The sequence below is a fragment of the Trichechus manatus genome, unplaced genomic scaffold (assembly GCF_000243295.1).
Source record: "Trichechus manatus latirostris isolate Lorelei unplaced genomic scaffold, TriManLat1.0 scaffold00060, whole genome shotgun sequence".
Lineage (NCBI taxonomy): Eukaryota > Metazoa > Chordata > Mammalia > Sirenia > Trichechidae > Trichechus > Trichechus manatus.
In genome coordinates, this window is record NW_004443996.1 from 14,129,756 (window position 1) to 14,154,571 (window position 24,816).

The window sequence follows — 24,816 nt, forward strand, 5'->3', positions numbered from 1 at the left end:
CTTTCACTTTTTTTTTCTTTTTGCATCAGTGTACACACAATAGAAGTCTCAGATTGAGCTTTCCAATGACTTAAATTGTTTTTACCCATATGTACATTTGAAAGATTAGTGTTGAGGCCCCATATCCTTCTAATGCAACGTGACTGGGTGTCTAGAAGCTCAAAACCAGGACCAAATATCTGAATGTTACAAAGTAAAGATATGGTATAGGATACTGGAGCCTGTAGAATTAACACAGAGTGTAAGAGAGAATAGTGTAATGACTCTAAATATTTAACATTTGGGAGTCCTGGAGCAAAGCTGCTAAAACCTTTGTCTGCGAAAGAGAAGAGAGATGTAGGGTGTCAGCTAAGTGAATGATTCTGTGCTCAAACAAGCTGGGCTGGCCTCAGGCCCTGGCTTTATTTCTCTAAGAAATCAGGGAAATAGTAAAAATGAAACTTCAAAATTTTCCTTTTTATTCCTCTTTCCTGCCACCCTATACAGATAGTTTACTGTCTGTGTTCAATCTTCCAGTTCTTTAGAGTTAAAGAATATTTTTTATAAGAATACTCAAGAATTGGTTATAATTTAAGGTAATGGAAAACTCCTGTTATCTCCTCCCCTGGCCCTCCATTCTGCCCTTTTCACTTAAAATTCCTCATAGAATATGATGTATCTCATCTGATAATTGAGAAATAAATAGCTTAAAGTTTACACATTCCTTCAAATATTCTTGTTGAAATTTTTTTCTTGTAATTTGTGGCTAAAGGGAGAAAGAATAGATCAACCAGTATGCCACAGTCTGTGTTATAAATGGGTTACATAAAAGTGTGCTGAGGAAGACCAGGTGGGATCTGAGGCAACTGGATCATCTCCAGAAATGGGTAAACTCTTCCATTTTTCCTGGTGTACAATATAAGTATTATCACTTTCCATATATGCCATAATAAAATTTATATATATAGGATGTATACAGAGAGTAGGAGGGACAGAGAATAGGATGATACATGTTGTGAGCCTAAAAGTAGACAGGGGAGGTTGGGCTTCCAAAAGATAAACTTGAACTACTTGCCTAGGGTCTTTGTTCCATTTTAGTTGTGTGCAATCAAGTAAAATGTATTTTATATTTTTTACAGCTGTGTACATGTATAGTTTATCAGGAACATTTTCAAGAACTAATAGATGGTGAAAATCTATTTTTGTTCTTTGATGTAAATTAAGTCCATATAAGACTGAATACATCATAGTATATGAATACATATAACTGGTACTGTGGAGCTTTTTTGAAAAAAATCACTTTCTTATAGGAAATGTAAGAAAACCTGAATAGGACTTATTAAAGGTCCAAAATGTGGCACCAGGAATTTGAAACAGATATTAAATAAGTAGATGGCTATAATTTGATTTTTGTTGCATAATTCATTTTCATTTCAAAGAGTTGTGTTTTTTTTTTAATTCTTTTGCAGTAGCTTTCTGATTTTTCTGAGAAGAAGAATCTTGAATAAGTCATTTACATTTACCTTACAGTATCTCCATTTCTGGATTTTAGCCTTTTATTAGAAAGAATTTTGTTATGTGGAATTAACTATATAAATTACCTCCATGTGTTAGATTTATTATTACTTCAGTATTTTTAGACTAGGCTTCCTTGGTGAGCATTTTACATTTTAAAATGCATATGATTTATTGTATGTTATAAACTTTGCAACAGAATCCTTGCATATGATGTAGGGCCATAATATTATCACTACGCATCACATTTATTCATTCAACGAGTATTTGTTGAGTACTTAGTATGTGCTGTTAATACTACTACTACAACACATACACATAGTATTTTAATGAGATACTATTTTTCTTTTTAAAATCTGTAGTGTATCTTCCAAATGTAATAGTTAAAGGACCTTTTATTTAAAATATATATTTAGAATGCTTTAAGAAATTAGGGATGATGGTATAGCTTTCTTTCTGTTTGTTTTGTTTCCCATTTGTGGTTTACTTTCTCAGAATCTTTTTTTTTTTATTGTACTTCAGGTGAAGGCTTACAGAACAAATAGTTTCTCAATGAAAAAGTAGTACACAGATTGTTTTATGACATTGGTTAACAACCCCACAACATGTCAACCCTCTCCCTTCTCGACCTTTTTTTTTTTGGTGAAAATATACCTAGCCAAAGATTCTCAGAATCTTTTGATATCCAGAATTGATATTAGGAATGGCTGTGATTAACCAGCCAGTTACTTGTCATATGTATGTTCACAGCATAAAATTATAACATAAGTCATGATTGATCCATGTAGAGGATGAAATAAGAATATTCAGCATAAAATGTCTGTTTTTAAGTTTTAATTACATACTTAGGGTGCTTATTATTTGGAGTAGCCTATATTTCTCTGGATCACTTTCTACTTTTCTAGACAAAACTGTGTTAGGTATTGTGTTTGTATCCAGTAGGATCAAAATTAGAATGAAATCTGTTGGATTTGCACATAAATTGTCACCTGTCATAAGCTTTGAGACTTATCTAGCTGTCACATTTTTACCAACTTTCTGCCAGCATTGTTTTATTTCTGAAATTTTCACCTTAGATATATTACATTTAGTAAATTTTGGTAACCATAGCTGAAATTATGTGTCGTCTGTGGAACTGTAGAATTCCTCAAAGGCACTCTTAGTTGTTTGCTAGCTGACTGATTGTAAAAGGAATTGAGTCAACATTTGCTTGATGGGCTATGTGTCTGCAGTCCCCAAGATCCACCCACAGGTTTGGTGATTCCCTAGAAAGACTCACAGCACTCACCATGTATGAAAGGATACAAAGCAAAATCAGCAAAGGGAAAAGACACATGGAGCAAAGTCTAGAGAAAACCTGGTACAACCTTCCAAGAGTCCTCTCCCAGTGGAGCCACACAGGACACACTTAATTCCTGCAGCAGTGAGTTGTGATGATATATATGAAGTATTGTCTACCAGAGAAACTCATCAGAGACTCAGTTTCCAAGGTTTTTATTGGGGCTGGTTACATAGGCAGTATCTGCTAGCACATACCAAATTCCAGACTCCCAGCAGGAATCAAGTATTCAGTATAAACCACATTGTACCAGCAGTCTGGGCACAGTGAGCTACTCTTATCAGTTAGGAAAAGTTTTATATCAATGTAGAAAACTATTTACCATTCAAATTCCTAGATACCAGCCAAAGGCCAACATTGCAGGGAGGCTTTTTTGAGAAGATGAAATTTGAGTTGGGTCTTACAGAGTGCTAAAGTCTGAATAGAAGTTTGTCAGGCAAAGAGGGGGAGAAAATCATAAAAGACACTCGAAGCATAGGGAAAGGTGTGGAATCTTGCAAGTACATGGCATGATTAGCCTGTGTTCATTGTGGTTTGAATATAAATGCATCATGAGCTCTCTAAAAGTAATGGTAATCAATAGGAGTCAGACACAAAGAAGGGAACCGATAACATAAGCAGTGAGTTCAAGAAGTATACTGTGGAAACCCAAGGAAGGGTAAGTGTCCTGGGTGTGATTTTATCTCAGCTGTAACCCCAGAAGGGGAGGAGACAAGAAGCAATTCCCCCTAGCCCAGGTTATGTATATTGTCCTGGATGGAAAGTTACCGTTCAACTACAAGACACAAAAATGGAAATAAAGAACTTTATTACTCAAGGTCCTGGGGGTACAGGGCACACCCATAAGCCACTGCACAAATGGGGAGGTTGCAGACGGAGGGAGAGAGAGAGCAGACCTGAGGCATGGACTTTATTAGGGTCTGAGGCAGGAATGAAGGGATTTTCGTGGGATACAAGACCATTGGTCTTTTTGAAACTAAAGCATGGGAAACAAGGGAGAATGGCTATGGAAATTATCTAAGTGGGACAGCTGTGGGGAGCTGAAGAGCAGAAAATTTGGATGTTTTCGGTAGCATGGTTATCCGGGGCAACTATCTGCAGCGGGGTGTGGTGCACCAGCTAACAGAGTGAGAAAAGGGCTCAGCCTGGATGCCGAGGCATCATCTAAGATGGAGGCTGGCTAATATCATTACAATATGCCAGTCTAGAGACTAGCAGCTTTGGTTGTCACCTACCCAAGGACAAGATACAAGGCTTTGAGGCCACTATAAGGTGGAAAGTTCTTTGACCCCTTCTTAAAACTGAAACCCTTTAAAGAGTACGTATTCCATGGAAGTATAGAAGAAAGAAAAAGAAAACCTGCCCATCCATACAGGGAGATGACAAGGAAGCTTATCTGTTTCGGCCTGGGCTCTGGGTTGGGGGGAAAGTTTCCTTTAATTCATAATCATGACTTGCCTTCATACAGTTTATGGTTTGAATTTGCATTTCTCATATAATCTACACATCTCAAGCTGAAATACTCAAATAATACTGAAAACTTCAAAAGTAATTCTGGTTTGGTGATTCCCCAGAGCACTGGAGAGAAGCAAATGCAGAACCATGCCCTCCCAGCCTGGGCCATACCACCCTGGAGATATATGACCTCAACCCAGGATTCTCACAGGTTAAACAGCTACACCGGAGATGAAATGATTATAAAAAAATTATAAAATGCCTGAGGAAACAATTAACCATAGGAAAAAGAAGCAAGAAAAAAAATTAACAATCATCTTGAGGAAAGTTAGCAGACAAAACAAATAGCATTCGATTCTCAAGAACCTCAGATAATAGAACTATTGGATAAAGACTGTAAAATAAGTATGCTTAAAGTGATATTTCAAAAATTATAAGCATAACTTTATGCAAGAGAATTTTAAACTTACATGAATGGTGCAATATTGTAAGAAAAATATAACTTAACATTGAGTGTTGATTGCAGCATATTTCTTAGTAGCAAAAAGAAACAATCTAAATGTCAATGAACAGGAGAGCTAATAAATGATGAAGTACTCATACAGTGGAATACTACATGGTTGTTAAAAAGAGTGAACAAGAGCTCCGTGAAGCAACATGAATAAAGTCTCACTTTGAGTAAAAAACTACATTGAGTGAAAAAGTAAGTTGCAGAATTATACAAAACAGTATGATACCATTTACATTTAGTTTAAAAACATGCAAAAATAATATGCAGTTTAGGGGTACACATAATAAAAATGTTAAAAGATGCATACAAATGGTAAATACAGAATTTAGGGAGTTAATTACCTCTAGTAGGAAAGGAGAAAGGGAAGGGAGACTGGAATTGGTTAGGGACACATATTAGGCTTCAACCTCATCAGAAGCAGATTTAACTGTTAAAATTTGGTGAAGATGGGTGGGAGCATGGCTGTTCATTATGTTCTATATATTTTTCTGAATACTTAAAATATTTTATAATAAAAATGTATTAAAATGTAAAATTCTTTACATTAAAAAGCAATTGAGAGAAGGTACATGAACTGGTTAAACTTAAGTATATTAAGTATGTTACTTATTTTGATTCTATTTATGTTTAGATCCTTTATTTTGTGTTACTTTCTTCTTATACCTTTTATCGTAAAAGTTTGTGGGAAAAATAAGAAGAAAATGATTTAACATGACATGGTGATCCTGGGATCATTTCTTTGAGTTTTCCAGAATTGTAGCATTTACAGTGAAATGTTTCCTGCCCCCAGGGTGGTCGTTTATCTCTTGATCTCTGAGTCAGTGTCTGTCTGTCTCTGTTCCTCCCTCCTCTCCCTTCCTCCTCTCCCTTCCTTCCTTCCTTCTTCTTTTGTTTCTCGCCCTTTCTTCTTCCCTCCCTTACTTCCCTCCTGGGGTCTCTTTCTGTCCTACTATTTATGTTTGTGTGTGTGTGCACATATACATACCACACCCCCTACCTATCTATCCCCAGGGGTTTCTCACTGTTTCCCTTGATTGGTCTATTTCTATCTCTCTTGGCCCCTCTCTCAGTCCTGCTCTCTCGGGGTCTTTCAGTTTCTTTTCTTATTTACCTACTTAGTTGTTTTATTTATTTTATTTAGGTAAAGCTACTTCCTCTTCTAATCCAAGCAGCCCAGCTCCAGATTGGTACAAAGATTTTGTTACAGATGCTGATGCTGAGGTCTTAGAGCATTCTGGAAAAATGGTACTTCTCTTTGAAATTCTTCGAATGGCAGAGGAAATTGGGGATAAAGTGTAAGCTCCTTCCTATTTTTATTATATAACTGAACCTTTCAGTAACCTTTCTGTTGTTTAAACAATTGTTTTCTTCCTTTTTAATGATGTAATTTCTTTGGTTAATGTAGGCATAGGCCAATACAAACAACTGTCTTTCTTCTAAACCACTAGTTCAAACTACATATTCAGGTTATTTCTTCAGTACTATTTTCCCTTTCTAGTTATTGCACCTTGAATGAATTATTTCCTTGACCCAAGCTTCTAACTGATATCTATATTTCCCCATCTTCCTGATCATTTTTCAATCCATTCAGTGTTGTTTCTATCCTGTCACTTTATTGAAATTCCTTCCCTTAACATCACTAAACCAAAAACAAAACCAAACCCATTGCCATCGAGTAGAAACTGCCCCATAGGGTTTCCAAGGAGCACCTGGTGGATTTGAACTGCTGACCTTTTGGTTAGCAGCCATAGCTGTTAACCACTGCGTCACCAGGGTTCCCTAACGTCACTAATGACCTTCTAATTCCCAAATCTAGTGGACACCCCTCAGTCTTTACTTGCTTGACTATTCTCTGTACCAAAAACATTTCCTTTTGTTTTTTGTTCCTGTTTGTTTTGCTTCTACCATTTGTGCCTATTCCCTTCCATATATCCCTATTCCCAGTCTCATCCTTCAAATTACTGTTCATACTTACCCCTAACTCTCCTAGAAAGAGGCAAACCCTGTTTTATATTCCCATGTCACCTTTTAATATACCTCTACTCTTGTTAGCTGCTGTCAAGTCAGTCCTCGACTCTTGATGACCCTGTGTACAATGGAATGAAATGCTGGGCAGTCCTGTGCCACTCCCGTGATCAGTGATGGATTGGGCTGTTGTGATCCATAGGGTTTTCATTGGTTGATTTTCAGAAGTAGATCACCAGGCCTTTCTTCCTAGTTCCTCTCCATGGTATAAATACCAGTTTCAGGTTACCAACATGACATCACTAAAGGCAGGGTTGGGAAGAGATGATAACAGTCTGCTCTGCTGAGTTAAGCTAGTTAGAGTCTACTCCAGCACAACACCAGTTTCAGCCCAGCCCTTCTGATTTATTTGTTTTCTATCATTTAAATATTAAATTTTGATTGTAACTTCCTTCTCAGCTTTTTATGTGAATTTGATATGTATTGCTTTTATATTTTCATCTGAGTCATTAATAAAATAGGTAAAACAAAAATAATGGTATACAAATCTGGAAATTATCAGTCAGGGCAATAGTTCTCCATGTTATCTGCAACTAGAAAGGGTTATCAGAGACAATTACTGTATAGCCACATAGTCCTAATTACTCTTTACCTTTTTCACAGTGAGACTTATCTCAACTCAGTGGTTCCTAGAATCTTAATTGTTAACTGACTGAGGTCAATCTTTTTCCAAAATAGTAGGCCAAATTCCAGATTGATTCCAGTTAAACAATTAGTACTGTTAAGATTTTGAATATTCCAGGTACATAAACTATCAAAAACTTAATTTGTATTTAAGTATTAGTTCAGTGAAGTTTTTGATTCTAGGAAGGATAATCAAACTACTGAGGGATCAAGGCTTAGACCTTGGTCATTTAAACTGAGCACTAGAAGTCAATTCATTTTCTTACTAGTATTCTAGGAGTAGGCGACTGGGAGACAGTAGTCTCCAACAGTGCAGAGCTCAGGAAATTATATAATAGAAAATGCATATGTGGTGAACTCCAACAGCTATTTCATAGCTTGAAGGGTCTTCTGGAGTCATAAGTACCTCCTTCTCCTATTGTGCAGCTTTCAGAACCAAAACAAAACCAAAAAAAGCATGTTTCCCATAGGTATCTAGTCCCTTGTGTACGGACTAACTTTGCTTTCATAATAAGGGAGAGGATGAGCCCTCCCGCATTGTCTTTTATAAGATTTTTATGTAGGTTTTTCATTCCTGTGTGTAATTATGTCCACTCATCAATGGAATAGAGCAGAGCAGTGGGTTTCAAACAGCTTCTCAGAGCACCTGCAAGTTGGTGACATGGATAGAGGGTGATGGAGGCGCCAGCAACACTTCTCCTTGTTTTTCCTCCAGTGCCTGAGACAGCTTGCCTTTATTATACATTTTAACTTCCACATAAGACGTGTGAACAAATAGTTTTCATGGCTAAAAAGGAGTTAGAATACTACTGGGTTAGAGAATCAGGAATTTGTGTACGTGCTTGAAATTGAATAAAAAATGGTCATAGAATGTGTCTAATTGAATAATACTGAAATACTTTAAGTAGGAAGATTTTTTTTTAACTTTGTCTTTGGCAGAGCAAAAGATTTTAATTTTGATAAAGTCCAATCAATTTTTTTATTTCACAAATTGTACTTTCGGTATCATATCTAAAGTTTGCCTAACCCCAGTATATGAAGATTTTCTTTTATATCTTCTTCTAAAAGTTATGTAATCCATTTTTATATGAAGTGTGAGGTTTAGCTCCAGGTTTATTTCTTTGCACATGGATGTCCAGTTTTGCCAAGACTATTTGTCAAAAAAACTATCCTTTCTCCATTGACTTGCCTTTGCACCTTTCTCAAAAATTAATTATCCACTATGTGTGAATCTGTATTTGGATGCTATTCTGTTTAATTGATCTCTGTGTCTGTCCCTTCGCCAGTACCACACTGTCTAGATTACCTTTATATATGTTGAAATCATGTCGTTTTAGTCTTCCAACTTTGTTTTTGAAAATTGTTTTGGCTATGCAGTGTCCTTTGCATTCCGCATGAATTTTAGAATCAACGTGTTAATTTCTACAAGAAATGCTGCTGGGATTTTTATTAGAATTGTGTTAAGTTTGTATATCAATTTGAGAAATAGTGCTATCTTTACTATGTGAATCTTCTAATCCATGAACACAAATCTGTTTTTTTAGCCTCGTTTTCAGCCAGTCTCTCATATCTCTGGACTTGATTGAAGATTTTCTTGAATTGGCTAGTAGAGAGAAGACAGAAGATAAAGATAAACCTCTTATATATAAAGGTGAGTTAAAAAAATTTCTATATTGTACTTTTGTTTAAAGTCATTGAAACATATTGGACAAACATTTTAACAATAAAGGAAACAAAACTACTCACAGTCCCACCATTTTAATGTACGGTGAAACCTGTGAAAGCTAGAACTCGATGGGACTGCCTTGTTTTTCTGGGCCTTGCAAGTTTTCTACCTTTAATAGGGTGCAGTTTTCGACTTTTCTATCTCTCGTTTTTGTGGAAATACTCGGGTTTTCCTTCTCTGACAGGCTTCCGACTTATACAGATTCCGACCTTTGTAGGTTTTACTGTATCAGTTTTATCTGAATTTTCTTCTTGTCCTTATCCACATACATATGGTGTTTGTTGTTAAAATTGTAGCATAAATTAAAAGTTTTTGTTTTTTTTTTGAAACAGCTTTTTTGAGATATAATTCTCACAGTATACATTTTACCCATTTAAAGTGTACAATTCAGTGATTTTTTAGTACATTCACAAGTATGTGCAACCATCCCCACAGTCAATTTTAGAACTTTTAATCACCACATACACAAAAAACCCCATACCCGTTAGCTATCATCTTATACCCTCATGACCCCCAGCCCTAAGCAACCACCAATAGACTTCCTGTTCCTATAGATTGTCCTATTCTGGACCATTTATATAAATGGAATCATATAATATGTGGTCTTTTGTGACTGGCTTCTTTCACTTAGTATGTTTCCAAAGTTCATCCATGTTGTAACATGTATCAGTACTTCATTTCTTTTTATGACTTAGTAGTAGAGCTTAGACTGCTAACCAAAAGCTCAGCAGTTCAAATCTACCAGCCGCTTCTTGGAAACCCTATGGGGCAGTTCTACTCTGCCATATAGCGTCCCTATGAGTCAGAATTGACTCAGTGGCAGAGGTTTGGTTTTTTTGTGTTAATATTCCACTGTATGTTGTTGCTAGTTGCCATAGGGTCAGTTCCGACTCATAGCAATCCCTTGTGTTACAGAGTAGAACTTCTCCATAGCGTTTTCTCGGCTGTAGTCTTAATGGAAGCAGATCACCAGGTACTGCTGGGTGAGTTCGAGCTGCCACCTTTAGATTAATAGTCGAGTGTAAATCATTTGCTTCACCTAGGGACTCTATAGGAGCCCTGGTGACACAGTAGTTAAGCACTCGGCTGCTAATCAAAAGGTCAGCGGTGCGAACTCACCAGCCACTCCATGGGAGAAAGATGTGGCAGTCTGCTTCTGTAAAGATTACAGCCTAGAAAACCTTATGGGGCAGTTCTGCTCTGTCCTGTAGGGTTGCTGTGAGTCAAAATAGACTCAGTGGCAACGGGTTTTTTTTTAGTTTAGTGACTAATGATGTTGAGCATCTTTTCATGTGCTTATTGGCCATTTGTATATCTGCTTTGGAGAAATTTCTGTTTAAGCACTTTACCCATTTTTTGTAGGCTTGTTTTTTTTGTTGTTGAGTGTAAGAGTTATTTATATATTTTGAATACTAGATATATGATTTTCAAATATTTTCTCCCTTTCTGTGGGTTGTCTTTCACTTTCTTGTTAGTGTCATTTGATGTGCAGTAGTTTTTAATTTTGATGAAGTACATTTTACCTATTTTATCTTTGTAGAAGTGCTTTTCATATCTAAGAAACCATTGCCAAATCTGAGGTTTTGAAGATTTACATCTGTGTTTTCTTCAAACAGTTTTATAGTTTCAGCTCTTACATTTAGGTCTCTGATCTGTTTTGATTTAGTTTTTATATATGTGTGAGGAACAGATCCAACTTTATTCCTTTGCATGGGTATATGTAGTTGTCCCAGCACCATTTGTTAAAGAGACTATTCATTCCCTATTGAATGGACTTGGCACCCTTATTGAAAATCAGTTGGCCATAGATGTATGGTTTTATTTCTGGCATTCAGATCTGCTCCATTGATCTATATGCCTATGCCAGTATCATACTGTCTTGATTGCCATGGCTTTGTAGTAGTTTGAAATCAAGAAATGTGACTCTTCCTACTTTGTTCTTCTTCAATATTATTTTAGCTATCTGGTGTCTCTTTAAATTCCATATGATTTTTTAAAAATAATTTTATTGTGTTAAAATACATATAACAAAATTTTTGCCATTTTAATTTGTAAAATTCAGTGACATTAATTATATTCACCATGTTGTGCAACATCACCATTATCTGTTCCCCAAAGTATTTCAACACCCCAAACAGAAACTCAGTACCTGTTAAGCAACAACTCCTCATTTCTTCTTCCTCCCAGCTACTGGTAACCACTTTTGTCTCTAGTAACTTTTGTCTTTATACATTTGCCTGTTCAAGATGTTTCTTTTAAGTGGAACCATACAATATTTGTCCTTTTGTACCTGACTTTTTTCACTCAGCATAATGTTTTCAAGGTTTATCATGTCATAGCATGTATCAGAACTTTATTTCCCTTTATGGCTAAATAATATTCCATTGTATGGATATATCACTTTTTGTTTACTCATTCATCTATTAATGGACACTTGGATTGTTTCCACATTTTAACTATTTTGAATAACGCTGCAGTGAACATTGGTGTACACACATCTGTTAAAGTTCTAGCTTTCAAATCTTTTGTGTATATACATAGAAGTGGAATTGCTGTCATAAGGTAATTCTATATTTAGCTTTATGAGGAACCACCAAACTGTTTTCTGTAGCAGCTGCACCATTTTACATTCCTACCAGCAATGCACGAGATTTCCAAATTCTCCACATCCTTGCCAACACTTACTATTTTCTATTTTTCTGATAATAGCCATCCTAGTGGGTATGAAGTGGTATTCCTTTATGGTTTTGATTTGAATTTATCTGATGACTAATGACATTATCTTTTCATGTGCTTATTAACCATTTTTATATCTTCTCTGGAGAAATGTCTGTTCAAGTACTTTGCCCATTTTTTAGTTGAGTTTGTCTTTTTTTTAAATTTAAAAAAAAATTTTTTTATTAATTACCCATGTGTCTTTTTTTTTTCAGTTATAAGAATTGTTTATATATTCTAGATATCAAACCCTTATTGGATCTGTGGTTCCAAAGTATTTTCTCCCATTTGTAGGTTGTTTCTTCACGTTCTTGACAAAGTGTTTTGATGCACAAAACTTTTCAATTTTGATGAACTCCAGCTTATCTTTTTCTTTTGTTGTTCATGCTTTTGATGTCATATCTAAGAATCCATTGCCAAATCAAAGTTCATGAAGATTTTCTTCTAAGAGTTTTATGGTTTTAGTTCTTATATTTAGGTTGTTGATGCCCTTTATCGTGTTGAAGAATTCCCCTTCTCTTCCTAGTTTATTGAGTGTTTTTATTATGAAAGGGTGTTGGATTTTGTCAACTGCCTTTTCTGCATCAATTGAGATGATCATTTGGTTCTTTTCCTTCATTCTATTAATGTGGTGTGTTAGACTAATTGGTTTTCTTATGTTGAACCACCCTTGCATTCCTGGGATAAATTTTAATATGCTGTTGGATTTGGTTTGCTAGTATTTTGTCAAGGATTTTTGCATCTGTATTTATAACGGATATTATTCTGTCTATTTTCTTTTCTTATGATGTCTTTATCTGACGTTGGTATTGGGATAATACTGGCCTAATAGAATGAGTTAGGAAGTTTCCCCTCCTCTTCTATTTTTTAAAAAGGTTTGAGAAGGATTAGCATTCATTCTTCCTTAAAAGTTTGCTAGAATTCAGGAGTCTTCATTTCACTTCAGCCTGTGCTTTTCTATGTGTGTACTTTTTTGCTTACTAATTCAGTGTCTTTACTTGTTATAGGTTCATTCAGATTATCTATTTCATCATGATTTAGGTTCGATAATTTGTGGCTTTTTAGGAACTTGTTCTCTTTATCTAAGTTATTTAATTTATTGACATAGAATTGTTTATAGTATTCCTTTATCCTTTTATTTTTGTAAAGTTGGTAATAATGTCCCCTTTTTCATTTCTGAAGAGCATACTAAGCCCAAGCAAGCAGAAGGAAGGAAATAATAAAATTTACAGTGGAAATTAATGAAATAAGAGAACAAATTAATCTCTACCGTAAATTTTATTACTTCTTTCCTTCTGATTGCTTTAGGCTTAGTTTGCTCTTTTTCCAGTGTCTTAAGGTGGGGGGTCAGATTGTTGATTTGAGATCATTTTATTTCCTCATATTGGCATTTAAGGCTATGAATTTCTCTCTAAGCACTGCTTATCTGCATTACATAGGTTTCGTATGTTATGTCTTCATTTTATTTTATCTCAAACTATTTTGTAAACTCATTTTTGATTTCTTCTTGCATCCATTTGTGAAGTAGGAGTGTGTGATCTAATTTCCATATATTTGTGAGTTTCTCAAATTTTTTTCTGTTAATGATCTCTTATTTCATTCAGTTTTGGCTGGGAACATGCTTTTTATAGTTTCTTTCCCTTTAGGTTTATTGAGGTTTGTTTTATGCCCTAGCGTATGGTCTGTCCTGGAACATGTTCCATGTACACTTGAGAAAAATGTATATTCTCTTGTTTAGTGGCGTCTTCAGTAGATGTATGTTTGGTCTAAGTGGTTTAAAGTATTTTTGAAGGTTTCCATGTTTTTATTGATCTTTTTTCCTCATTGTTCTATCCATTATTGAAAGTGGGGTATTGAAGTCTTCAGCCACTATCTTTGAGTTGTCTATTTCTCCCTTCATATCTGTCATTTTTTTGTCTCATTCATTTTGGTGCTCTATTATTGGATACAAATGTTTATAATTGTTTTATCTTCCTGATGTGTTGACCTTTTTATCATTATAAAATATCTCTCCTTAGCTCATTTTTTGTTTTCAAGTCTACCGTGTTTTTCGCAAATAATACCCCCCACAAACACACACACACCATGCCTAGGAAAATAATGCTCTAGGGGGTTGTGCGGTTGGCAAAAAAATGTATAACACACACATTATTTGTATAAAAATATGATATTTCATCTGATGTTAGTATAGCCACTCTAACTTTTTTGTGGTTGCTGTTTACATGATATATCTTTTATCCATCTTTTTACTTTTAGTCTCTTTGTATCTTTGAATCTCATGTAAACAGCATGTGGTTGCATCATTTTTTTTTAATCTAGTCTGACCATCTCTGCCTTTTGATTAGATTGTTCATTCTATTCACATTTAATGTTATTATTGGTATAGTTGGATTACATCTGCCATTTTACTTTTTTGTTTTCTGTGTCTCGTGTCTTTTTTCCTTCATCTTTCCTCCTTTATTGCTTTTTTTTTTTACACATAAAGAGACTGTTTCCTAACGTATCATTTTCATTTCTTTAATGTTTTTCTTTTTTTTTTTTACTATTATGTTTTTAGTGATTTCTTTAGTGGTTGCTCTAGGGCGTACCACGCACATTTTAACTTATCAGGATCAGGTTCAAATTTATGCTAAACTAGATTTCAGTGAAATATAGAAACTTTACTCCTATATATCTCTATTCCCTTTCCTCCCTTTATGTGGTATTTTTGTTATATATATTACATCTATAAATGTTACTAACCCAACAATACATTGTTCTAATTATTCATGTATATAGTTTTATGTCTTTTAAAGATGCTGAGAATTAAAGGAGAGCCAGAATGTATTTATAACTTTTGTTGTATTAACCTTTTTATCATTGCTGGTTTTCCTTATTTCTTCATGTGGATTTGAGTTACCATCTGGAGTCATTTCCATAGCCCAATCAGTCTTTCCTCCCACCTACCTCCTTTGTGCTGTTATTGGCAAATATATTACGTTTCGTTACGTTATCCACCCAAGGATACATTACATGGTTACTGTTTTATGCAATTTCTTTTTATACTAATGAAGAGAAGAAAGGAGAGAAATATGCATTTAAACCATCTTTTATAATTTATTTAATTACTTTTACTGCTACTCTTTTTTTCCATGTGAGTTTGAATTACCATTTTACATCACTCTAAGCTTTAAGAACTTCCTTTAGTATTTCTTGTAAGGCAAATTTAAAGGAGACAATTTTTTTCAGTTTTTGTTTATTTGGGAATGTCTTTATCTCACCTTCATTTCTGAAAGATAGCTTTGCTGGGTGTAGGATTCATGATTGGCAGTTTGTTTTAGTGCTTCAAATTGTTATCCCACTGCTTTCTGGCCTCCATTTTTTCTGATGAGAAGTCAGCTCTTAATATTATTGAAGTTCCCTTGTAGGTGACAAGTCATTTTTCTCTTGCTACTTTCAGGATTTTCTGTCTTTGGTTTTCAGCATTTTTATTATGTGTCTATTTATGAACCTCTTTGCATTTATCCTCTTTGGGGTTTGTTGCGCTTTCTGGATGTGTAAATTATTTTTCAACAAATTTGAAAAGTTTTCAGCCATTGTTTCTTTGAATATTTTTCTGTGCCTTTCTCTCTCTGCTTTCTTGTATTCCCATTATACATATGTTGGTTCACTTACTGTTGTTGCACATCTCTCTGGGCTCTGTTTGTTTTTCTTCATTATTATTTCACTATATTCTTTGCCTTGCATTATCTCTATTGTTCCATCTTCAAGTTTGCCAATTCTGTGTACTGCCAGTTGAAATCCATCAAGCCCCTATCATGAATTTTTCATTTAGCTATTTTAATTTTCCACTCTGGAATTTTCATTTTTTAAAAAAGCCCATCTATTTATTGATCTTCTCTATTTTATGTGATATTGTCATCATATGTTCCTTTTCTTCTTCAACTGTGGTTTCCTTTAGTTATTTGAACATATTTATAATGGCTACTTTGAAGTCTTTTCAAAATTTGACACTTGGTCATTATCACAGATTCTTTTGCCTGTTGTTTTTTTTGAGGGGGGAGTTGTATGTGTCATGCTTTCCTGTTTCTCTGAATGTCTTTTAATTTGGAGGGAGAACTGGACATTTTAGATAATACATTATAGTGACTCTGAGTACTTCTTCCCACCTTCTGGGGCTTGTTATTGTTAATTGCTTCATTTGTTTAGTGACTAGCTGGATTATTTTAGTAGGGTTTATTTTTCTCCCAGGATCCCTGGGTAGAGCAAACGATTAAGTGCTCAGCTACTAACAGAAAGTTTGGCAGTTCGAATCCATCCAGTTGTGCCTCGGAAGAAATGCCTGTCAATATACTTCAGAAAGGTCACAGCCATTGAAAATCCTGTGGAGCACAGTTCTACTCTTAGACACATGGGGCCACCATGAGTGAGAATTGACTAGATGGCAATTGGTTTGGTTTTATTCTTCCCGTTCTCCTGCAGTGTTATTTTTCTGATACTGTTCCTAAGAGTCATAGCCTTGGCTCACAGTCACCAAGGAATGACAGTGGTTTTGGAAGGATTCTCTTTGACTCTCTTTCCTTGACCACACCTAGCTGTTAAATTCCACTAATTGTATGCTATTTGCTGATTTGTTTTTAGCAGTGTCCTGGGGCATAAATTGCACCACATACTAAACCAATCAAATTTGGGCTCCTTTGAAGGGACAGTTGCCCAGATCAGTCTTCGAGATTTGTTTGGTCTCCAGGTGTGCTCCTCCCAGCTATCTATTTCCCAGGTTCTCAGCTTCTTCCCCCAGGCAAAATCTCTGAGCCAGGACTCTGGAATTGGGGTAGGGGACAATGGTGTGCTTTTTTCTGAGTGACATCCCAACTTTAGGAGCTGAGTGCTCTACAGAGTGGGGGAGGGGTAGTCAGTAGCCTCAAGTCTTCTGGGCTTGCCTTTTCAGTGGTGACACTCCCAAAGTAGAGCCTCTGTCACATGAGTGGTACCTAGGCAGATGAAGGGAGTCCTCACCTCCCTGGTGTATTCACCTGGAGCTTAACCTCAGCAACGGGTAGTTGGGAGCAGGATGAGAAATGATGACTTCTTGACCCTCTTGGGAAGATAGCTCTCCAACTGGGATTTGGGAGAGAGAAATCTCTGTGTTCTTAGCTGCACCACTGTGGAGTGGAGTTTCATCTGAGTTTGGAGGGGGAAGAGAATATACAGACTCTTGCTGTTCTCACTGAATTATACAGATTTTCTTAAGTAAATGTTTCTTCATTTGCTGTACATCTTTAGGACCATTTCCTGAGACTCTAAATGGGTGTTTTAAAAATAATTTTTACCAGTTTTACTGGGGAGCGGGTTCACAGAGCTTCTCATGCTGTCATGCTGGAAGTCCCTCTCCTCATAAATTATACATCATTCACTTAATATCATTTCATAAATGTTCTGTTGTTACTACATAATCTTTATGTTTATCACTTTCATTTGCTCCATAGTATTCTATCAAGATAATACCATAATTTATATAATTATTTTGCTATTATGCATTTAGATGATTTTCCATGTTTCATTATAGATAAATCTAAGATGGCATCTTAGTGCAATGTTTTTCTTATAGTTTCTTTGGGATAACTTCCTATGTAAAATCAGTGATTTTTAAGGGTATGCATTTTCCTTTTTCAGAATAAGACACTTGACTATACGAGTACTATTTAGTTCTCATATTTATTCTTCATCTAAGCATTAAAGCTGATAATTACTTGTTTGTTATTAGCAATATGAAAGGAATTTATTTAGATTTTCATTCTAATTAAAGGGAACTGATTTTCTACAGATAATGGTTTAGTTATTTGAGTGATCAAAATCATACTTTTAACAACTCTTGGGATGTATTCTTGCTGAAGAAATTTTTCAAAAAGGCAGCTGTATTGTGATCTTTTCTTTTTTGTCTGATGGTATCCTGAATACTATTGGAATACAATGTTTTGTTATTTTTTCTGACCAGTTATGCTGATAACACTTTGTATTATTGTACTCATTGTAAATAAAAAAAACAGTTTTTATATTTTAGACCAAAAAAAAGTAAAACCCTAATAACATCCTGTACAAGTCAAAGACAGATGGTATCTTGTTTGCTTAGGTCAATATCGTAAGTGAAAAGGAACGTTAGCTCTTTATATGATACCATGCCACGTATTATATTAGTGGTTTTCCATTATGTTTACCAGTAAAATTCCTTTTTCCCAAGCAAAATCTTACATAGAATCTTAACACCTTGGGCCAGGGTTGCTAAAGGAGTAAGGGGTTCCTTTCATCCTTTCCCAAGTGACTGAGAATCACCACTAAGTCACTGCCTCATTACCAAGCCCCAAATTAAATATTTTCAGGACCCATAAAGCATTCTAGAGATCATTTCATTTTGTAGATATTTATAGGATACCTACCATCTGCAAGGCACAATTCTAGGTGCTGAGTATACAGCAGTTAACAAAACACAAAATGTCCCTGACCTCCTGGAGGTTACTTCTTGTCAGGGGAGACTAATAAGAAACAAACAAGTAAATATATAGTGAAAGTGCTACAGAGAAACAATAAAATAGAGTAAAGGTGATAGGTAGTTTTTGAGTAAAGTATATAGAGTTGTCAGGCAAGGCTTTACTGATGAGGTAACGTTTAAGAGCAATCACAGTTGTTGAATTGCTATATGTTCTGCTCTGTATATTCTCAGCAACAACAAAAAATAAATCATATATAAAAAAAGAAATCTGAAGACAGTGTGGAATATGCAAATATCTGGAGGAGGACGTTTTATGCAGAGGAAATGGCAAGTGAAAAAACCATTAGATGTAAACGTGCCTGACATATTTGAAGAACAGCATGAACCTCCTGAGTCGGTGAAGGAGATGATTTAAGAGGAGAATGGGAAAAGGAGATGAGGGGTCAGATAGGTAACTTTATAGGCTTTGTCGGCCATCATAAGGACTTTTACTCTGAGATGAGGTGCTGTTTGAGGTTTTTGAATGGAGGAGCGATGTGATCTGACTTTAATTTTAACAGAATCACTCAGGAGGCAAGAATGGGAGGGAGACCAGTTAGGATGCTATTTCAGTAATCCATGTAAGAGCTGATAGTGCTTGAATTAGCCTGGCAGCAGTGGAGGTCCTGAGAAGTGATTGAATCCTCTGTATATTTTGAAATCTGTGCCAGCTGGATTTGCTCATGAATTAGATATGGGATATGTGAGAGAGGACAGTTGGATGACTCCAAGGCTTCTGTTCCCAGAGAATGCTTCATGTTGTGTGATAATTTGATCTGTCTCATTAAAATCTGTGTTCATTGAGGACAAGCTTACTTTTACCCTTATTTGCATATTCTGTGCCTGGGTCCATAGTAAATACTTGGTGAACTGGAAAGTTAATAAATTACCCTTATCTGAATCTTCTTTTGTTTTTCTCCATTGAGAATAATGCTCTAGTGGTACGTTTTCTTGTGTGCCCCTTACATTTCAATGCTAGGTATATACTGGCAATTTTTATTTTTCTCATTCCCCCTTTTGTTTCTAAGCTCCCTTCTTATTGACATATCTTTTACATATATATTTGTAGTGTGTGTGTATTCCTTTATTTGACTATAGTTAAGTATAATGTTGGCTTAAACATATTTTTTCTGTTATCACTGTATGTTAATTTTATTAGTAAAAGTCTGTGTTCTGGCAGTGCTTCATTATCTAAAAGCCTATATTACAAAGAAGTTATATCAATTATTGTACAACCACCAATAAATGGATACCTATTGTACTGTATTACATTTGTTCCATCTTTCAAGAATGAAAACAATTTTCATTGTTTTAATGAGTACTTATCTGTTCACTAATCAAAGGTTAAACTTTTTTTCATATGCTTACTAGTTTCTAATTTTATCAGTCTTCAGCAAACTTGTTTAAACTTTCAGTCAGTTTGGTTTTTTTTTTGTGTATGTATGTGTGTGTACCTACTACTGTGTATTGAGTACTGAGCTAGGTTCAAGGGATAGAGAACATCATGCTATAGAGAAGGATCAAATACATACAATATATGCCATAATAGAGATAGGTATGAATTTATATGGGATCTTGGGTGATAATATTAAGAACTCAATAAACTTAGTTACTATGTGCCAGGTACTGCTCTAAGTGTTTTTTTCTTATATTTACTCATTTAATCCTCACAACAACCCTGTGAAATAGGTACTATGATTATCCCAATTTTTACAAATAAAAAACTGAGGCACACAGAGTTTAATTCCTTGCCCTCAGTAAAAATGCTAGTAAATGGTGAAACTGGGACCAAACTCAGGAAGTCTGACTCCGAAGTCTGTGTTCTTAACTACTAACCTACACTGACTTTAGCAGTTTTTAAATGTTGGATTCATGGAGATATTAGAGATTGTTCATTTGCAGTACCACAGAAAGGTATATTGAAATACTTTTTAAAATACTCATATTTTCCATTAGTTTATCATTAGCATATTTACGTTAGTAATTATCCTGTTCAAGGAAATAATTAATGCAAATGTGACCCCAGCCTCTTACTTTTTTTCCCAACCATCTATCTTAAAGTCTTTTTTCCCTAGCTGGGTATGTCTTTTTTCCCCCAATTGAAGGAAATAAAAATAATGAATAAATAAAACGACTTTGTTTGGCATTACTGAATTTTCAGCAAGGAAATTCTAGCTTTTCAATATAATATATGAGTAAGTAATAAACATGAAAAAAAGCATATTTTAAACTAATGTACAGGCAGTGCCCAGGTTACAAACGTCCAACTTATGTACAACCCGTAGTTACAAACTGTTATAGTGGAACAAACCACACATCTGTTTAGATTTAAAAACAGTTTTATTATGGCAAGGAAAGTGTTCTGCAAAACAGGGAGACACAGTACTGGGAGAAATCCAGCAATGTGTCCCAGGGGTGCTACAGTAATACAAAGGCTTATGAAGAAAAAAACTGCAAGCAGCAGATTACAGCTAAAACAATTTTGATTGGTTAACATATACAAAACTGCAGATGGCGACGCCTTAGTTGACCATCCTGGCAGGTGTTGACATCTTTTGCAAGGATGGCTCCAGGTGACAAGATTCCGGCTGACCTCTAAAACCACGTTTCCTGGCACCTAGACATCTGTAGTCAATGTTAAATTGAGTTACATTAGCATTATGATGGGGAATTGTGTTGAAATATTTTAAAAGTTTTAGGATAATTACATCTAATGCTTAAGTAGGAAAAAAGGTTTTTGATACAGAAAAGCCATAACTTTGTAACATAGTTTTAAGAGGGGTTAGGTCCCCCTCAGGTTTAGGCTGAACAGGGTTATAAAAAAAATACAAGACTTCATAAGGACTTAGGCACAAGCTAGAAAAATATTTTTCAAGGGAGGGTGAAGGGGGCTTTTTCTGAGAATTGGCATAGTAGTTAGGCTACATGTTTAACACTTCTGTCTAACATCTGCATAGGTCTTGAATTATCTTTTTTATTATCGACTATTTTCTGACTGCAAGCACTTCCTCTATCGGCAAAACCACATCTAGGTAGGTCAGGGTACAGTGGAAGACTTTGCAAAAAAAATGACAAGCTGCATTATATGACAAAGAAGAACTCCAACATGGAGTCGCTTAGGACAAAAAACGATTGAGCTCAGACCCCAGCTGGAAGTCCCATTCACTCCAAGCGTTTTAGCTTTGGAAATGCTCTTCCTCAGAACCAACCTCGAAAAGCCTATTACATTAAAAATTTGAGGTACATACAATGGTTCGTAATAGCAAGTGGATGCTGCTTTGTGATGGGCATCAAAACGTTATTATTATTACTGTATTATTATGTTGGAGCCCCAGTGGAGCAGTGGTTAAGAGCTACAGCTGCTAACCAAAAGGTCAGCAGTTTGAATCCACCAGCTGCTCCTTGGAAACCCTATGGGGCAGTTCTGTTCTATCCTATAGGGTCCCTATGAGTCAGAACCGACTTGACAGCAACGGATTTGGGGTTGATTTTTTTTGTATTATTATGTTGAAGATGTTTTGGTGTATCTGAAAGTGTTTCTTTGATGTTTTTTATGCATAGAAAGATATACTGTATACTAAGACAAATATTTGACTGACATTAGATATGAATCACACCTAATTGTTCTGACTTATGTACAAATTCGACTTAAAGACATACTTAGAAATGGAACTCATTTGTAATCTGGGGACTGCCTGTACTAAATTTAAGTAGAGTTTGCTGAAAGATATAAATCTCAGTTTTGTCAACTTGTTTTTATGTTAAGACTCTAAGGCGTGATGATATGAATTTTACTTGAAGGGGAAATAGTAGTATTATGTTTATAATTACAGAATTGGGATGCCAATTTATGGCTAGGCCATAGAATAGTTTTTGACACATAGTAGGCATTCAGTATATATTTCTTCTGTGAATGAATAAAGGCATTCTGTGTCTCTGGTTTGTATCTGATCGTTATCAGGTTGTTAATAAGAAGGGAGGAAAGCTGATTGTTTACATATTTAGGTAGAAGCAACTTTATGAGCAAAATGCAATTTAGTCATATTCTGCTGACAGTTTTTAAGGATTCTTATCAAGGAAATCCTTAAGAAATAAATGTGTTCTTAGAAATTCACATGTAGATGCGGTTTTTTTTATGTCACTCAGTATCTATTTGAAGGAAATCTGTACTGAGTTTATTTGTAATACAGTTAATTATACCTTGATTTTTAAAAGTGTATGTTTCACTATGAAATAGAATATATGTAATCAGCTTTTAAGTAGTGAGCAAGGAGGAAAATCTACCATCGGCAGAACAATATATCAAATCCCTTTTTGTTTTCTTGTTAAATTTTTAGGTGAAGGAAAGTGGCTCCGAAACATTGACTATTACCGTTTAGATGGTTCTACTACTGCACAGTCAAGGAAGAAGTGGGCTGAAGAATTTAATGATGAAACTAATGTGAGGTAGGAAACATTTTCTGTATGTGTTGAGAGTTTTTAAAAATTCATTTAAATTTACATACAGTGAAATTCACTCTTTTTGATGTACATTTCTACAAGTTTTGACAATTGTAAGATATATAATCAAAATAAAAAATGGTTTCATCGCCCCTCCAAAAATTAACTCATCCCCTTTTGTAGTCACATCCTTTCCCCTCCTTCACCCCTGGCAAACACTCATATGTTCTCAATCCCTATAGTTGTGCTTTTTCTGCAATGTCCTATAAATGGAGTTGTATAATTTGTAGCCATTTGCGTCTAGCAATGTTGCGTATATCAATAGTTTATTTCTTTTAATTGCCTAGTATTATTCCATTGTGTGCATGTATTACAGTTTGTTTATCCATTCCCAGTTGAGAGACATTTGAGTTGTTCCCAATTCTTGGCGATTACAGTTGAAATGCCTCTAAACATTTGTGTAAAAGTTTTTGTGTGAGTATAGGTTCACAAATAAGAATCAACACAAAGCAAATCCCCAAAATGTGAAGAAGATTAATCAAATCCCCTCTTTCCTGTTTCTCAATCATCTCTGATACCAGCTGCCCACACGGTGCTGTCTGTCTGCCCCTAGCTCACAAGTTAAAAGACCACTGTCCTTCAGACTGTCATATAGGCAGACACCAACTGCAAACCCAGGAGTTCACATAACATCCTTACTTCTGACCTGCTGGCCACAAATTCGGAGTTTTCCCACTACCCCTTTGGGATGCCAGCCACAAGCTCAGGGCCTCCCCTTGGCTCCTTCACGTTGACCTGCTGGTTTCCACTACCCCTTTGGGTTCGATAATTCACTGGAATGGCTCACGAAACTCAAAGAAAGTACTATACTTTTTTACGACTGCAGATTTATTATAGCAAAAGGATATAAATCAGGATCATTATAAGGAAGAGCTGCACGGGTGAGGTCTGGGAAGATTCCCAACATGGAGCTTCCATATCCCAAAGAGGGCGCATTACCCTTCATTCACCAACCAGGAAGTTCCCGGAGCCTCTGTGTTCACAGCCTTTAATAGCTTCACCATGTAGTCATGATCAAGACCTCAATGAATATGCGTGATGGACTAAATCATGCCTCCTGAGGTTAGTTCATATCCAGCTACCAGGTGGTCTTTCTGGTCTGACCAGCCCCATCTCATTAGGATACATCCTCATGTGTAGTCTGGAGGTTTTAGATAATAAAGCCACCTCAGTTACTCAGGAAATTCCAGGGGTTACCTCTCCGGAAGCAAGGACAAAGACCAAATTGCTCTCTGTAAGGTGATTCATTACTTTACAATAGGTATTTACACAAGTGAAATGAAAATCCAGGAGTACAATTGCTGGGTCATCTGGTAAGTGTATGCTTAACTTTGTAAGAAACTACCAGTTTGTCAAAGTGACCATTGGATTTTGCATTCCCATTAGCAGTATATGAAAGCTCCAGTTACTGTGCATTCTTACCATCACTTGGTATTGTCATTTTGTTTTGTTTTTTTATTTTTACCATTCTGTGTATGTAGTGGTATCTTGTGGTTTTAAATTGCATTTTCATAATGGTAAATGATATTGAACATCTTTTCATGTTCTTATTGGCCATTTTTATATCTTATTTGGTGATGTATCAGAGAATTTTAAAGTTAAAAGAGTTTTTATGATCTCTTTATCTGTTACAGAAATTTGAATCATATCCTTTAAGCTGCAGTAGATATAGGGTGTGTTGTTGTTGTGTGTGTTGTTGATGTTGCTTTTAACTTAGTATTTTACAAGTCAAACTGCATTTGGAAAAGAAAAATTTATATACGTGTATACATGTATTAATATATACATACATATAGACGCACACATGTATGAAAGCATGCCCTTAGAGAATATGATAAAGGAGATGGTGTTAGTTCGATGAAAAGACAGCTGATGTATTCCTTAATAAATGTTTTAAATTATGAAGGGTATTAAACTGTATG

The 24,816-nt window shown here is 35.4% G+C and overlaps 1 protein-coding gene across 8 annotated transcripts in view; it reads left to right on the top strand.

Annotated features, from left to right (window-relative positions):
* ATRX (ATRX chromatin remodeler) overlaps window positions 1-24,816 on the top strand; it is a 427,573-nt gene that overhangs the window by 297,903 nt on the left and 104,854 nt on the right. For all 8 annotated transcript variants that reach the window (XM_004378897.3, XM_023733624.1, XM_023733626.1 and 5 more), the window contains 3 exons: window positions 5,941-6,094; window positions 8,993-9,099; window positions 22,732-22,840. In XM_004378897.3, coding sequence (XP_004378954.1) covers window positions 5,941-6,094; window positions 8,993-9,099; window positions 22,732-22,840 — 370 coding nt within the window. The remainder of the gene's footprint in view (window positions 1-5,940; window positions 6,095-8,992; window positions 9,100-22,731; window positions 22,841-24,816) is intronic.